Genomic DNA, 16,777 nt, shown 5'->3' on the forward strand with positions numbered 1-16,777 from the left:
AAATAAAAGTGCGTAGGGAAATTCAACTCCTTGAAATCGTACGAAAGTCGAAAGAAGACGGCAGTTTCTTTTTCTTCTTTGCACACACAAACAGCAGTTCGATGCTCTTCTAGATAAAGCTTTATAACAACAATAAATACTAATATGCTCTCTACACGTGTATTGAGCAGCACCGTTTGTATATCTCGCTTCGTTTCTCAGCAGACGCACGTAACACGTGCCCCCCTCCTCCTCTCCATCGGTTCTTTTCGTCATTAAAGATCGAGGTTCTTTTAACGGCTATATCACAGTGCATGCAGCACTGATTAGTGATTAATGCAATGAGCAGAGCAGAGCAGCTCACTTCATTAACGGATCTGCCCTTTTCTCTTTCCTCGATGCTCCGAAAAAAAAAGTGGCCTTGTGTCATACCAAGCGTAGGTCAAGTATTCGTAAATAGCTAACCTGTTCTCGTATGGTCGGTTCTAGCTTCTTAAGCGAATCAACGTGTTCTACCTCCCCAGTATATAACCACCGTTAATTTTGTCACCCCCTCTCCTCGTCTCTCTCTCTCTCTCTCTCTTTTGCTTATATACAAACACGCACGGGCGTTTCGTTTCTCTCGCGCACGCGCTCTCCCACTTCTTCTCTCAAGCGACAGGCATTGCTCTCTCTCTCTCTCTCATCGGAGTAGTTTATCACCCTCCTATTCTATTACTCCCCTCTCTAATCAACGATACCAAAGTTCTCACTCCCTTAGTGAGATTACGTTTGTTATCTCCGCCGCCAGCGTTCGAGTCGGGCGTGCACTGTGGCAACCAAGAAGCCGCCGCCGTCAGAGCCGCTCATTTTCCTTCTCTCTCTCTTTTTATCCCCCCCCCCCCGCCCTCTTCCTCCCTTTATTTTTCGTACAGCTTCTCTTTCTCTCCGGGCGACTTTATCCTTATCCTTATTATTATTATTATTATTATTATTAATTTTTATTTTCAACTTTTATTTATTTATTTATTTTAAATATTACTATCACTACCATTATTATTGTTTTTATTTTTTTATATATACACACATTTCTTTCTTTCTTATTTTCTTCTTTATTTCTTTGCCCGACTTCGTTCGAGTCACACACGGGAGTTTTTGTCTTTCCTGGTTCGCTTACAACACACCATTCACGGACATTATTACTGGATTCCTTCTTACGAAAACCTTACCTTTCACTGGATTTTTTTGGATAACATACAAACTGGATATTAAAAAAAAAAAAAAAGATACAACAACCAAAAAGTAAAGAATTTTGGAATCTTAATAATTACATTTTGGATTTTAAAACCCATTATTAATAATGGTTCGTTGAAGGAAGAAGAAAATTAAGTTTTAATAATTATTACATAATTATATAATTTAATGAGACAGGCCCCCTACCACACATGCATAAAAGAAATCGGAGAAAAAAAAATAAATATTATAATAAAAAATTAAAAAAACAATTCCTCCAAAAAGTAAAGAATTTTTTGGAGGTTTAATAAAATTCCGTAACTTAATTTCTTTTTTCGTTTAAATTTTGGTTTTTACTATTAACCCTATTTGAATTAAAAAAAAAAGTTTATTTATTAAATATTTTATATATTTTAGTAATTTAATATTGCAAAAACTTATTGATATATTTTCTTATTTAATTATTGTTTTAAGTCCCTTCTCCCCCCCCCCCACCACCACCAAAGTGTATATTTAATTTTAGTTTTTTAATTTTTCTTTTTTCTCTTTTGTTTTTGAGAGTCGAATGAAAAAAAAAAAAAAACGGCGTGTGTTTGCCGATTGTTGCATGTTTGCCCGACGGGAAGGAAATATGAAGAAAATACCGGTCGTAAATTTCGCAACGTTTGGTCGCGTTAATATTTATCAAAAAACAGCCTTTATTACGTCAATTATACGTCATTCATTGGTAATGAAATAAAAATATATATTAAAAAAAATAAAACATATAAAAAAAAAAAAAGACGCCATTCATTTCGTTGGCGTTTACACATCCTCTTCCCAACGTCTTCTTGAAAATGGGTATAAGAATTTGGCTAAAAGTTTTGCAATTTTTTTGTTTTTGTCTTTGAAAGCCAGAATTAACCAAAGATAAAGGATATTGTTTTTGTTAATTTTTTTCTTATAGTAAAAAAAAAAAAAAAAAAAAAAGTTCTATTGCCCCCCCCTCTCTTTCACACTCCAACACCTCCCTCTCTATATATATATCTCTTACTATATCTTCCTCTCTCTCTTCTAGTTTCCTCCATGCGTCTTGGAGTCTTGGAGTAAAAAGTTGGTACTTGTATAAGTACTTTATATTTTTGGCTTAACAAAGGAAAATGGTCACGCTGCTTCGCTATGGATATTGCCTTCTCTTGACAAAGGAATAAAACCAAGAACACATCTACCAGGGCTTAAATTCATACATAAAAATTAAAAGGAGAAAGAAAAAAACCTCAGGCCCTAAAGGCCGTGGAGTTTTCTTTTTTTTATTAGGAAATGCAGTTCCAATATGTCGTCTGCTTCCTGTGCTGGGCAGCACTCGCAACTTTGCAAGGTAAGTTTACCAACTTTTCTTTTTCTTTTTTTTTTTTTTCTTAATAAAACCGATTTTGATACCCCTTGGTTGTATAGAACTTTGGTAAATTTATTGTAAGCAAAAAAAAATGAAAATAAAAAATAAAAAATCGGTAAATTTTTTACGACGTGCCGTGCCCTTGCCCTCCCCTGCTGCAGTTCTGCTGCCCTGCCCCAGCGTATTATAAACACCCCAACCTCCCCATGTTAAGAACGGCTTTCGGAATAAACACACCCAACCTCGAAAGCCGTTCTTAACGTAAGGAGGTTGGTGGGTGGTGTTTATTCCGAAAGCCGTTCTTAACATGGGATGGTTGGGGTTGTTTATACTACGCTGGGCTGAGGCAGGTCGTAAAAAAATACCAAATATTTTTGCAGAAAAGGTACTGTAACCGTGCTATTTTTTAAATATTCAAGTTAGTGAAGTTGGTACTTATAAACTTGTTACCGTGCTAAAATAACATTTAGAACGCCATTCTTAACATGTGACTCTTACCTAACCATTTTAATAAAAAAGATCGGGTAAATTTTTAGATTAGGTCCACCTCCACAATTTTCTTTTAAATGACTTTAATAGGTTTTCGACTATGCTGAATACGAAAATCGCATTGACATTTTGATTTTGCAGAAATAAGTAGTTATCGAGGTATAAAAAGTTGTATTATGCATTGTATTCTTTGGCGGCCATCGTTTTTACGCGCGTGCGCGCCATAAACAAATCTACTCATGACTGACACTGCACGCGCGTAAAAATGATGGCCGCCAAAGAATACAATGCATAATACAACTTTTTATACCTCGATAATTATTTATTTCTGCAAAATTTCAATGCGATTTTCGTATTCAGCATAGTCGAAAACCTTTAAAAATCATTTAAAAGAAAATTGTGGAGGTGGACCTAATCTAAAAGAATACAAAAAAATGGTAAAACTTCACCTTAACTTGGAAATACTAAATATAAAAAATAGCATACCAACATGTGCATAACTAAGCACCTTGAAGTTTTACCATATCTTATTAAATTGTTAGGTGAAAGTACAGAATAGTTACAAGACCCCCTCCCCTCCCTATGTTAAGACTGGTTTTCTAAACGTTATTTCAGCGCGGTAACATATCGTTATCATAAGGGTACATAAGTATCAAAGGTTTTAGTACTTATGCACTTTTGTTCCTATTTCCAATGCCTCCCGACGAGGGCCGGTAGACACCAAGGAAAGGAACAAATATAAAGATTGTCTCAGTCGCGAATGTACAGATTGAGAACAAAAAAATTGAAGTGTAGCATCAAAACAGTTACTACACTTTGATCTTGGCACAAAGCCTCGTAACATGAGGGGAGGGTGTTTTCTAACTTCTCTGCTTTCACTTAATTTAATAAAGATATCATAAAACTGGAATTTTACTTAAATACTATTTATAAAAACAAAGGTACTCATGCAGAGAGTGATCCGTGCTGAAATAACGTTATTTAAAAAGCCATTCTTAACATGGGGAGGGAAGGGTGTTTTGTACCTATTCTGTACTTTAACCTTACACTTGAATAATAACATACCATAAAACTTTAATTAAACGTGGAAATACGATTTTAAAAAATAGCGCGGATCACTCTGCATTAGCACAAAAAATAGCATGGTAACGTAGGTGCATAAGCATCAAATGTTTTTGATGTTTTTTTAATTTTTAATTTAAATATAAAAAGGCATTCAAAATTAGGCGAGAAGTCCAAACGAGATTTTCTGGATTTAATTTCGAATTCATTTAAGTTTTTTTTTTTTTTTTTTTTTTTTTTAATTTAACAGCTTAAACATCAAGCTAATTTTGAAAGCCATTCTTAACACGAAAGGGAGGGAGCTTAACTAACTGTTCCTTTCTCTTCTAGGTACTTATGCAGAGAATGTACCGTGCTGAAATAACGATATTTATAAACTCATTCCTAACACGGGGGGGGGGGTTGTAACTCATATGTACTTTCACCTAACAATTTAATAAACAAATATATAGTAGAAATTTTTTTAACTTTAAAATACTATTTTAAAAAAATCACGGTAACAAATGTGTAAGCACTAAAAGTAAAATATCAACTATACTTAATAAGTTGTTTGGATTTAAAAGATAAATAGTAAAAGAAATACATTTAGTTCCAAATTTGAGTTTAAATATCTGTAAAATTTCAAAATAAATCTTGGTACTTCTACAGCTTACGGAATTTTCAAGTTAATTTTTACTGTATCGTTTCTTTTTGTTTTTTAACTGTTAGATGAAAAGTATAAAATAGTTAACAGAGCCCTCCCCAAGGTTAATAGTGGGTTTCTAAATTATTTCAGCATGTTTCATATATTGCAAATAATTCGTGCATTTTAACAACCCAAAACGAATTTAGAAAACCATTCACGAAACTCTATAATGAAAACAATTTGTTTGAGGATGTTATTGTCATTATGAACATGTCTGAATTCTATTTTTTTTTTTTTTTTTTAATATAAAATGTTGAAACTTTTGGACATAAACATTTTACGGTAAAATTTTAACCTTTACCCCCATATTGTCAAGATACAAGTAAAAATTAATTTTCGAAAACCACAAATTATATAAAATCACCGTTTTTCGAAAACCACAAATTATATAAAATCTGTTTAGCTTAGGACTGAATGGGAAACCATTTTTTGCATTTCCAAAATGGCCGCCATTTAAAAACTACTAGAATAGTACATTTTTTTTTTCGTATTACAAAACACGGGTTTGTATTACAACCCACAAAGGTATGAAAAAGTTGTAAAAAAAACAAATATATAACATGTTATCGTGACATTTATTGGGTGGGTTTGGGTTTCTACCACCATTTTGTTTTCTTATTTTGAAGTGATTATCGAGTCTTCAAGGACATCGCGGCCATATTTTCTTGTTCTCTAGCAGCGTTCAACATTAGTCTTTTTTCGAACTGAAACATTTTACATTAAATAAAAACACTAAAAGACTTATCCAGTTAGGTAGAAAAGTCACTCATCTTGCCTTTCATAACATTTGTTATGTATTTGTTTTTTGACAACTTTTTCGTACTTCTGTGGATTGTAATTCAAATCCCTAAACTCATTTTATTTCTCCGTATTAGAACCCCCAAACTTAGGGTCAATGTTACTACCCCCTCACTCTCGCGTGTATCTTTTTTTTTTTTTTTTTTTTTTTTTTTTCAAGAACAATGTCATTTATTCACTCAACACTAACCCTAAGTCCGTAGTGGCCCTGCCACAAACAGCAAAAGCTAATGGGCAAAGGAAAAGAAATCTGAAATTCAATTAAATGGAATATTTGGGGATATAAAAATGATGGTAAAACTATACAAACACCGTGACAGCGAATTAACCCTAACCCTAACCCCTAACCCTAAACCTAACCCTAACCCTAACCCTAACCCTAAACCTCAACCCTAACCCTAACCCTAATCCTAACCCTAACCCTAACGCTGTCACGGTGTTTGTATAATAATACCAAAATGATTACTCGTTCTATGGTCAAGAACTAAGTGATAATTCTACGTTTATATATAAAAAAAAGTGAATCGTCACTTTAAAATGCCTGCCATGTGCATGAAACAAAATGAAATCTGTTTTAAATTTTTCGCATGACAGCATGCGAGAAGGCAGAAGGTAAACTTGAACTTGCTTCTTCGAAATATTTAATCTCGCTATTTTTTTTTTTTTTTTTTTTTGTCACATATCAAGGTATAAGATTTATAATAAATCTTAAAATAAATTCACATGTTTACTGAAATAATAATAAATGCGGTACAAGTGCAGAGTGATCCGGACGTAAATAATAACATTATTTAAAAAGCCATTAACATGGGGAAGGGAGGGTGTTTTGTACCTGTTCTATACTTCAACCTTACAATTGAATAAAAAAAACAAAACTTTAATAAAACTTGGAAATACGATTTTAAAAATAGCGCGGATCACTCTCTGCACTAGCACAAAAAAATGTGTCTACGCCATGTGGACATGTTGCTAGGCGGGCGATTTGACCAGCGGATAAAACGGTCAAAAGTTCACATTGAATTTTTGAAATTAAAAATCGTTCTCTGCAAAATAACATTTTATATTAACCGTTTTGTATTTATTACATTTATAAAAAAAAAAAAAAAAAATTTTTAAACGCCGAAAATCTACCTTCCCCCCCACCACTACCACGAATGTTTTTTTTGTTTTTGTTTTTAATCATACTTTAAAATTTGTACTCATGGCAAGTATTTAATTTTTTTTTACATGTATTGGCCTTAAAGAAAGCCTCTTATGAATCTTACGACTTCTAAGGATTTCTATTTCTAGGAACATAAACTTTTTTTCCACCATTCAACGAAACGTGTAAGGCACAATAAAATATTATGAAAGAAGAAATAAATATGTACTTGTATTTAGAATAATATATATATATATATATATATATATATATATATATATATATATATATATATATATATATAAGCAAGTTAAATTTCTATCATTCGAATTATTCTGATCTCTTTCATAACGTTTTTTACTGAAGCATCCCTCACCCTCCTCCCCGATCCTTTTCAAGTCTATCTTTGAACTCTGGAATTTCAAAATGACGCCTTATTTAATCCACGGAATAGATTGTTCTTATTCAGTCAGCCATGGTCTGATAGCAGTGTTGATTTATTATACTTGGTTATCATTGCCTTTTAATAAGGATTGAACCTTCAACCTGAAGATGACAAACCACGTGATCCATGTGCACAGATTCTAATGGCCATAAAGAGCAATATTACACAAGTTTTACAACAATTTCATCCATTGTCTAATCTAAAATTTGATATTAATAACGTTGGTTTTTAATTATCTTTGTGGAGGTTGAACAATAGGCGATAACTAAAAATTCCACCTACACTTTACAATCGTGTTATGATACTAAAATCTATCACCTTGCTTTCTTGTCACCGTGCGCATTTTACTCGAACGTGAAATGTTTCAAATGGTGTTGGTACTGTTGGTGTGGTCTGCCTGCTATGATGTCAATATCTTTTGACGGTACTTATGCAGAGAAGGTACCGTGCGAAAATGTTATTTAGAAACTCATTCTTACCATAGGGAAAGCTGTTTAGTGTTTTGTAACTAATTTGGGTACCGCGTTATTTTTTAAATAGTATTTTTAAGTTAAAAAGATATCGTAAAACTTGAATTTAATTAGGTGAAAATACAGAATAGTTATAAAACGCCTTTCCCATGTTAAGAGTGGCTTTCTAAATAAAGTTATTTCAATACGGTACAATAAATGTATAAGCACCCTATATTCTTTCACCTAACAATTTTATATACAAGATACCGTAAACTTTTAATTTAACTTGAAAATACTACCGAACAATAGCACGGTACCTTCTCTGCATAAGCACTTGTTTAACTTCGTAATCCATGTAAAGGAATTGCATAGCTTAATATCGGGTAAATGACTTATTTGCAGAAAATTTAAATGCGATATTCGTTTTCAGCATACCTGAAAATCGTTAAAAGTCATTTTAAAGGAAACTGTTAAGATGGAAGCCAAGTGAAAATTTACCAAAATTTGTTAGGACTATTCAAATTCGAGGAATTTGTTTAATATAACAAACACTGACCCAACGGGGTATTGGTGATCTAGTAATTATTTCTTTTTGACTTCGAGAGAAATGAATGTCATTTTGGTTTAAGTCTGATTCTCTATGCTAACTTAATTTCCCGTGTAAGAATTGAAACCCTATTTTGTGGGAGACTAAGAAAGAAATGTGAAATGTTTTCTTATTCCTCTGTGCCTTACACACGGACACATTTTTCGCGGAAGAGCCTGAAATGTGCTATTTCTTGACTTACAGCTCTGTTTCCTTTTATGTTTTCGCTTTCGAATTCCCCCTCCATAATTCGAAATTGTTGCTTACGTAAACGTCTTCAATAGGGAAGACAGTGTTTCATTTTTAATTTGTTTATGAAAGAAAAAAAATGTTCTAACGTTTTCGAAAATATCTTCAAATTCTTGCTTTTAAAGTTGTTTAGCTAACAATATTCTCGTCATTTTGTCTTTAATAAAATCCAGATTACCAAATAGTTTTCTTTTTTTCCTATTTACTGATCTATTTACTGTATTTATAATTGCTAAAAGAAATTCTTAAAAACGTCGCTGGTTTCGCGTAGTATTAAGCAAGGAATGTGGTCGTCGTTGCGGTGATCGGCCAACAGTAGTAGTAGTGATGCCAACAAAGAAATGGTAAAAGCTGGCACCATTTCTTATACCCGACCTATATCGTAAAAAAAAAAAAAAAACGCAAACCATGTCTCTGCTGATTCCCCGTCTTATCTATAACCCCCCTTCCATTCACTCACGTTCCAACAAGCTTAGGCAGTAAGTAACCCCCCTCAATTTCCATTCCTAGTCTTTAAGAGGATACTCCCCTCCCCCTCCTCTTTCACCCGCAGCAGAAAGACACATGGGTAAACCGAACTGTGAATGAAACTGGGCACCTAGCAGCTACTCGTAGTAGTGAACGTTGTGATATATATATTTTTTAAGAAACTCCACATTTTGACTTTTCTGCTAAAATTGCCAGGCATTTTGGCTCGTATCAAAGTGAGCATCTTCTCTGAGATGCTCACTTTCTATTCATGTATATATTATTGCGCTTGTCGCTTCGACCGTTATCATAGTATTCATAAACATACTTTAAAATAAAAACGGAATATTCCAAATCACACCATCCGTTATAATACCTATTTCTCTTAAGGAAATGGTATATTGCCAGCAAGTTCTGGTGGGTACAGATCACAATACTCAAGTTATTTTAATTATTTCTTCCAAAGTGTATTTATCTTGGGACACTATCCACTCCGAAAACTGTTTCTATTAAATTTTTAGTGTCGCTTAAATCCCACTCCCATTTAGAGATTAACATGTTTGTTTTTCGTTCTGAACAAACCGGAAAACAGTATGTGGGTTATTTAGAAAGGGTTGTCAATAAGTTCTATACTGTTATAAATTTCTATATACATGTATTTATGAAGAATGGAATTTTAAATTAAAATTTCAGACACTTTGATATTAAGTAGAACGACCTTCGAGAGTAAATATGGTATTATGGTGACGGCAATGATTCTAGCTAAGATTCATACAAGTTATAATAGACAAAGAATGACCAACAGTTTTACACACTTTAGATGATGGGCTTGTGCTTAATTTGTTACATTGTATATTTTTTCACCTTAACAGATACTACACTTTAGAATTATTTGAGCAGCACATAAGAGTAAATGTGGTATTGTGGTGACTTCCAAAGTGTAAGAATAAAAGCGACGGTGCTTAGACGAATGGGTTAAAATGCGTCTAGTTAAGAATAGGACGGAGGATGACGACTGACCTCCCATCCCCACCCCCGTTTACATACTTTTGTTGTCCTTGTGCCCAATGTGTGTGTGTGTGTGTATATATACACACACACACACACACACACACACACACACACACACACACACACGAATATATCATTCGGTGTAATATCCGAAAGGATTGTAAGTCGTGCTAACGTATCACTGATTTTTAGTTTCATTTTTTTAATTTTTTTTTTTTTATTTTCCAACCCCCATTTTTTTTTTTTTTTTTCGAAATTCGCTTTTACCTATTGAATATTTTAAGGTGATCAATAGAGTAAATGCGGTATTGTGGGGATTCTTAGAGTGAGAATGGACGAATGATGAAAGACTGAAAAATGACTGAATTAAAGAACGTCACATCGAGAGTAAGACAACGAAAAGCAACGATTTTGATGACCTTGTACCTATTTTTTTTTTCATATAAATTCTTTTGTTTGTTAATAATTCAAAATGTAGCACTATCGATCTTCACTTGGAGGAATAGAAATCTTTCTCTATGTTGGGCAATTTTTACTTTTGGCCAAATCCAGAATGCCTCCTTCGAGGGCTGACCCCTTCATTAAAACCGATTTTGAATATAACTTGGCCCACGTGTGTGATTTGGGGGGGGGGGGTAAATGGACACTTCTCAACTAAATACTGAAACACCTAAAAATGTCACTAAATTTAGTCATTTTTTTTAATTTCATTTTATTGTCAATAAATTTTTAAAAAAAATGTCACCGACCGCCATTCATGCCATTATCTGACCCATCCTTCCAAAACGAAGAAATGCTTTTTGACACTGGGGGGGGGGGGAAGTAAAGTGCATCATTATAAACTTGGCATTTGGGTTAGGAGCAAAGTGTAGTATCTGTTCTGATACTACACTCCATATTTCCTTTCTTCAGTCAGTGGAGAAATCCTTCTAGCCCGAGACAATCTTGTATTTTTTTTTCTTGAATGATCCAGGATGCCGCTTTTTTGTCCTATAATTTTATCGTGGGGAGGCAAGTAAATAACACCTTGTATTCCTCATTAAACACACACACACACACACACACACACACACACACACACAATTTCGTATAATGATGATGATTATTATTATTATTTCTATGAAGTTCTGACAGCGTCCAAGTGAACGGGGAGGGGGCAAGCTTTCACATCTCGTTTGCAATATTTTAAGCAGTAATGCTAAATTTTCATGTTTTCCAAATTGTTGAATATTTTCTGTGCTCTCTCTCTCTCTCTGTCTGTCTCTCTCTCTCTCTCTCACACTCACAGTCACACAGTCACACACTGACGAAGACAATGCCATCTTTGTAATTTCCCAACAAACGACATCGTTTCATTATTGAGCTGTGAAATAGACAGCAGCCCCACCCCTTCAATATATTTTGATTCAATTTCGATGTTCATACTATTTTTTTTAATTAAAAAAAAAATTTTTTTTTTAGGTAGGATTTCATTTTTTTTACGGTATCTTTTTGTTAATTAAATTTTTAGGTGAAAGTATAGAATAATTTAAACACATTTGGATTCTTCTGACTACTATTCTCAACTTGAGTGTTATTTTCACTACGTTTCGGTCGATATGTAACCTCCGACTTCAAGTATACGTTGTTGAACTCGAGGATTTGGACGGAATTTTCGAAACGAAAAAAAAAAAAAAAAAACGCTCATGTTAAGTGTTTTTTGTAAATAACGTCGTTCAGCTGCACAAATACCTCGATTTTTTTTTTCCATATTGTCATCAGATACATTTTTAGTTTAAACCCTGGCATCTCGCATTTTACGGGCCTTTTAGACGCTATTAACCCGCTCCCCACTGCAACATTGTTAGGTATGAAGTCTAAAGTGGGGGGGGGGATTGTGCTGTCGACGTTCTTATGTTAAAATCTTAAAATTGTTCCAAGTAAAAAGAAATACTTCCAATTATTTCATGTTTCGTCTTTCTCCTATAATTAATAAAAAATATTCATTTCAATACTTAATTTCTGCCTATTAATTTTCCAATTATCTTCGGGTCGATTTCGAAACATTGCCATTTCTTATGGAATGTTTATTATTTAAGCTAGGGTTTCTTCACCTTATTCTATTTGTGCCCTCTCTCCCTCTCTTCAATTAAAGTCCTTCACGGCTCCTTCGTATCAACGCGTGTTCTCTAGCTCCCCCATCTTTTGATAACACTATGGCACAAAAAACACTGAAATTCTAGCTACAACTCGGAGAATAACATTCAGATAAATATTTCATGTGAATAAATTCTATTATTAAACAGACGACTACACTTTTATTTATGGAAATCGCTCCAAACAAGGCATGAAGCTACTTGATAGAAGGAACTTTACAAAACAACAACAACAAAAAAAAAACTGCTACCTCGGTCAAAAACTAGCCAACGATAATCGGAAAATAGCAATTTTCTCCCTTTGTCAGAAATATCACTCATGGAATTACGGCAGTCTAACAATTACAAAAATACCTTTCAAAGAAAGACATCGTGTATTTTAAGAAATCCACACTCCCAAGGCCCAGCTGTTTTGTTTAAATCTGACAAAAAAATTCGAATAACAAATTTAATAGCGAACTTAAATATGTTCTAATTTAAAAAAAAACGACCCTGGTGTCTAACTCTGTCCCGTGGGGAGGCATAGTAAATAGGTACAAAATACTGCGTGTCTTGTTTTGTGTGTCCTCAATTTTACTTGGCTCTACATAGCCCGCCATTTTTCAAATTTGGCCTTGTGGGTCCTAAAAAACAACTCTTCTACAACCCCATTGAATGTTTAAAATTATGACGTTGCTCACTTTGAGTGCATTATGGCCTCCACCCTGCTGTGTAGTAGGTCTTGTTTGAAATTTTAACATCAGTTTCCAAACAGTCCACTTGACTGGCAGCCTCCCGCCCCTTCATCTGTACCTTTAAGCCATCGTCACCCTTAGCAACTACTGACAATCTTCGTCTTGCCTTGTGTGCACTTCTCATATGACTTGTTTGTGCATCATATATTTTTGGGGATGGAGGCATAGATATTCGAGGGATAATTATCCTCTCAATACTTTCTTGGGCCGGTTATGTTGCTATTGCGTTGAAACTGCTTGCTTTCCCTCTCTCCTTGACACGTGGGCGATAAGGGGGGGGGTATATAATGGTTACAAGTGCAGACTGGGCTTAGCATGCCTCGTTTATTCTATTGCAGTAATTTCACTAATATACGTGTGAAAGATACGGATCCTTGTATCCTCCCTCCAGCTATTAGTAGTAGGAGCGGCTAGACCCTCAAACTTTGGTTGTGCAACCAATCTAGAAGGAAAAGCGTTGAAATAAGTCATTTTCTGTTTATCATAGCATTGTTTCCAGTCGTACAGAACTTCTTGCCTTTGGATTTTAACAGTGCCCTTTTTTCTTTGCTTTTTTTCTTTTTCTTTTTTTTATTTTTATTTTAACTAGAGAGGAGGTGGATCGGTGCTCCTCAGGGCCCAAATGAGTCCGGTAGACGGTGACAATACCTTAATGATCGGTAGTGCTGGAACTTAAGTAGGATTTAATTATTTAAGAGGACGGCTTAACAAGAACTTATTTACATTAGACTTCAAAAAGATCATATTCTAGTCAACTGGGAAGCAGCCCTGCATTGTTCCACAGACAGTTCTAGGAAAGAAAATTTGCTTATGGAATTTTTTAGTTTTAGACACAGATAGAAGTAGGGGAAATTGTTAAGTTGTTAAGGCAAGAAAGAGTACTCTTAGCAGTTATTCCTAAGCTGTGGTAAGAATACTCCCATCTTATCGTGTATTTAGCTTTTATACAGATAGAGGATCGCATCAGAAATATAATTTCTGGAGTGGTAGAATGATCCAACCATTTTTCTAACAGCTTTGGTAACGCACCTGATGTAAGACTTCATTAGATGTGTTTGAGATTGTGCAACTCTTGCTTCACTATAACTCCTCGCATATGCACTCTTACAGGAGAATCGTGTGCGTGCGCGCGTGCGAACTAAAAATGAATTTGTTTGTGTGAAGAAATTCTTTTTGGGCATAAAAACATTACTATTTTAGACAGCCCTCTGTTCTTTATCATTTTTTTTTTTTTTGATATTTAAAGAAAAAAAACGATTGAACACAAAACTCCTATGAAAAACTGAATATTTTCAACTTTTAAGAACGTTCATTTCAAATGTTCTTTGATGACGCCCCCGTACCTACACATGTGCATTGCATGAAATTGAACGGACGAGAATTTGTCCATTTATATTTAATCTATCTACACACGTTTATCATGTTCCTATTATTGCCAAGCACGAATAATTTGTTCAGTTCAAAAATTGTCAAAACGAGATGTTAATCGAGAGTTTAATACATATTTAAAAAAAAATTTTTTTTTTAATTTTTTTAAATTAAAAAAAAAAAAAAATTTTAATTCAGACTTGATTTGTTTTTAGTTTTAATAGTTATTTAAATCTCTCCCGCTGCAATAACTCTGACATCAGGATCGGAAAGTGGGATTAAGTCAGTGCCCCCACCCCCCGAGGAGAGGCACTCTAACCTAAAAAGTGCCTAGGTAGCCCCGTCGGCATTCCCCGGTGTGGCCGCCTCAGGTGATTAACAATAAACTAACTTCTTCTCAAAGAGAGGAAGGAAATCCTGGGAGGGTGGACCTCCTAGAACTGCACAAAAACTAAACTTCCACTGCAAAATCAACAGGGATAAGATGATTACTGGAATAGTCTAATCTTTGTTGATTTTAGGGGCCGAGGACGACAATATGCACTTGAATTTATATATTATATATATAAGCTCTACTGTATTGAATGAGGTATTTTTTCACTGTGTTCATAACATTTCTTTCCTTTTTATTACCCCCTCCATTTCTCCCCTCGATATACTTGAAAAAAGGCTAAATATTGAAAACTCTCAATTAGTCCTGTATATATGGTTTAATTTTCCTTAAAATCGGATACACATAGAACTTTCAAGAGGTGGGTCCGTCTTATTAGGTAACTTAGAGGTGAGAACAGGTAGATATTTGGCACATAGTACTATAGAGATTTGGGGCTAATTTCATTACCTTCCCTGGAGAATTTTATACATCTATAAATTCCACCGAAGTTGGATATATTAAAGCTTTAAAGGGGTTATTCCTTCATAACTCTTATGGATGCACTTCAATTGCCTTATCGGATGAATTTTTCATAAGAATGCTTACATTTTTATTTAGATTCTCTAACTTTTATTTCTATACGGTTCACACATACACACATAGTTTAATAGTCTACCATAATCTAGTTACACATTTTTTCCTGATTGAATCTTTTTTTTTTTTTTTTTTTTTTACTTCATTAAAACTATAAATGATAAAGTTACAAACATCCAATGTAGTAATTAGATACTTTGGTTAGTTTTGTTGTACCCTATATAATCACGTTGACACACTGGTTTTCGTTAGAGCATCAAAGTTAAGCAACATTGAGCCTGGTCAGTATCAGATCGGTGACTATTTAGGAATACCAAGTGCTGTATATAGGAAGACGTTGATACCTCTCTGCAAGAACTGTAAACAAAAAATCTCGTTTCTCCTGACTGGGATATACAAGTAAGTTTGTGAATTTGATATTACCATAAACCTTCCTCTTTTGGGGGAGGCCAGTTCAACCAACCTGGTGTGAGTGTCACTTCGATATGGTACTCCAAATAAATCGTTCTGGGATTATTTAATGCTGATTCCAGTTATTTTAAGTGTGTATACTTCATATTTATATTTTCAAATATTTGATACAAGATTCTATTTTGTCTATTTTGGTCTGTAAATAATTTGTTATTAATAGATTCCATTTAATTCAGACACGTGATACCTCTCTAGGTAAGAATGAACCTGGGAGTACTGATAACTATAAGGTGGCCTACTCACCTGTCCTTTTACTCCTGAATTGGAAGCTGACACTGGATGCAGTTTCTGTCCAACCTTGGATGGTGTGTGAGAAGAGCTTGGGTATTTAGTAGGGTTGAGAAATAAGGTAGGCAGAAAAATAAAGATAGATAGTGGAGAGGGCGCAAACACTTTACCCAAGAGTGTCGGAGACAGTTTTGTCTTACCCAGGATAAATTCTATTTTTTTATGGAAATCGTTCCAAACGAGGCATGAAGCCATTTTATGGAAGGAGCTAAAAAAAACTAAACCAATGCTAAGTGTAAGATGAATAGATTCTGACTCAAAAATCAGCAGTTCTTCTCCCTTTGTCAGAAAAATTGCTGATGGAATATGAGAACTAAAGCACAATAAGGGGAAACAAGAATTATAAGGCTGTCGAAAGTAAAGCAAAATTTTCACTTTTTAATCTTTAACCCTAAGATGTGATTCTGACGGTTACCAGGTTGTGAGTTGACTGAAATAAGGAGTAACTTCAAACTCCTAAGTCCCAATATTAGGCCTCGGTGCCAACATAGGACAGATCCAATGACTTTTACTCTAACATGCTATTTTTGTATTGTCTCAATCTTTTTGAACATCTCACATTCTCATTTCTGCCAATCTTGATACCTTTGGGCTAGGAACAACGTGTAGTATCTGTTCTGATACTACGCTTCACCTTTTCTGTCCTCGATCAGTGGAGAAATCCTTCTAGATTAAGGCAATTTTTATTTTTGTTCTTATTCAGTGCCCCTTTTTGGGATCTGGATTTCCCCACATTAAAAACCGGCCTTGTGTCTAACTTTGCCCTCGTGGGGAGGCAAGTAAATAGAATAACCTTTATCATTTCAGTTCAAAATAATTTGAATATCAAATGTGATTGGATGCTGAACAATAATGCGATGTT

General features: G+C 34.4%; 1 protein-coding gene across 20 annotated transcripts in view; it reads left to right on the forward strand.

The window, feature by feature from the left end:
- Positions 1-16,777, forward strand: part of LOC145248789 (nephrin-like) — a 482,982-nt gene that overhangs the window by 4,104 nt on the left and 462,101 nt on the right. For 19 of the 20 annotated variants that reach the window (XR_013863396.1, XR_013863397.1, XR_013863398.1 and 16 more), the window contains exon 1: positions 1-2,548. This exon is cut by the window's left edge. Coding sequence is in view for 16 of the 20 variants with exons in the window: in XM_080110431.1 (XP_079966557.1) it covers positions 2,491-2,548 (58 nt within the window). In the remaining 4 variants the exon portion in view is untranslated. The remainder of the gene's footprint in view (positions 2,549-16,777) is intronic. The other variant, XM_080110432.1, reaches the window with a different exon arrangement.

The sequence above is a fragment of the Euprymna scolopes genome, chromosome 27, assembly GCF_053919585.1.
Source record: "Euprymna scolopes isolate OS-2025 chromosome 27, ASM5391958v1, whole genome shotgun sequence".
Taxonomy (NCBI): domain Eukaryota; kingdom Metazoa; phylum Mollusca; class Cephalopoda; order Sepiida; family Sepiolidae; genus Euprymna; species Euprymna scolopes.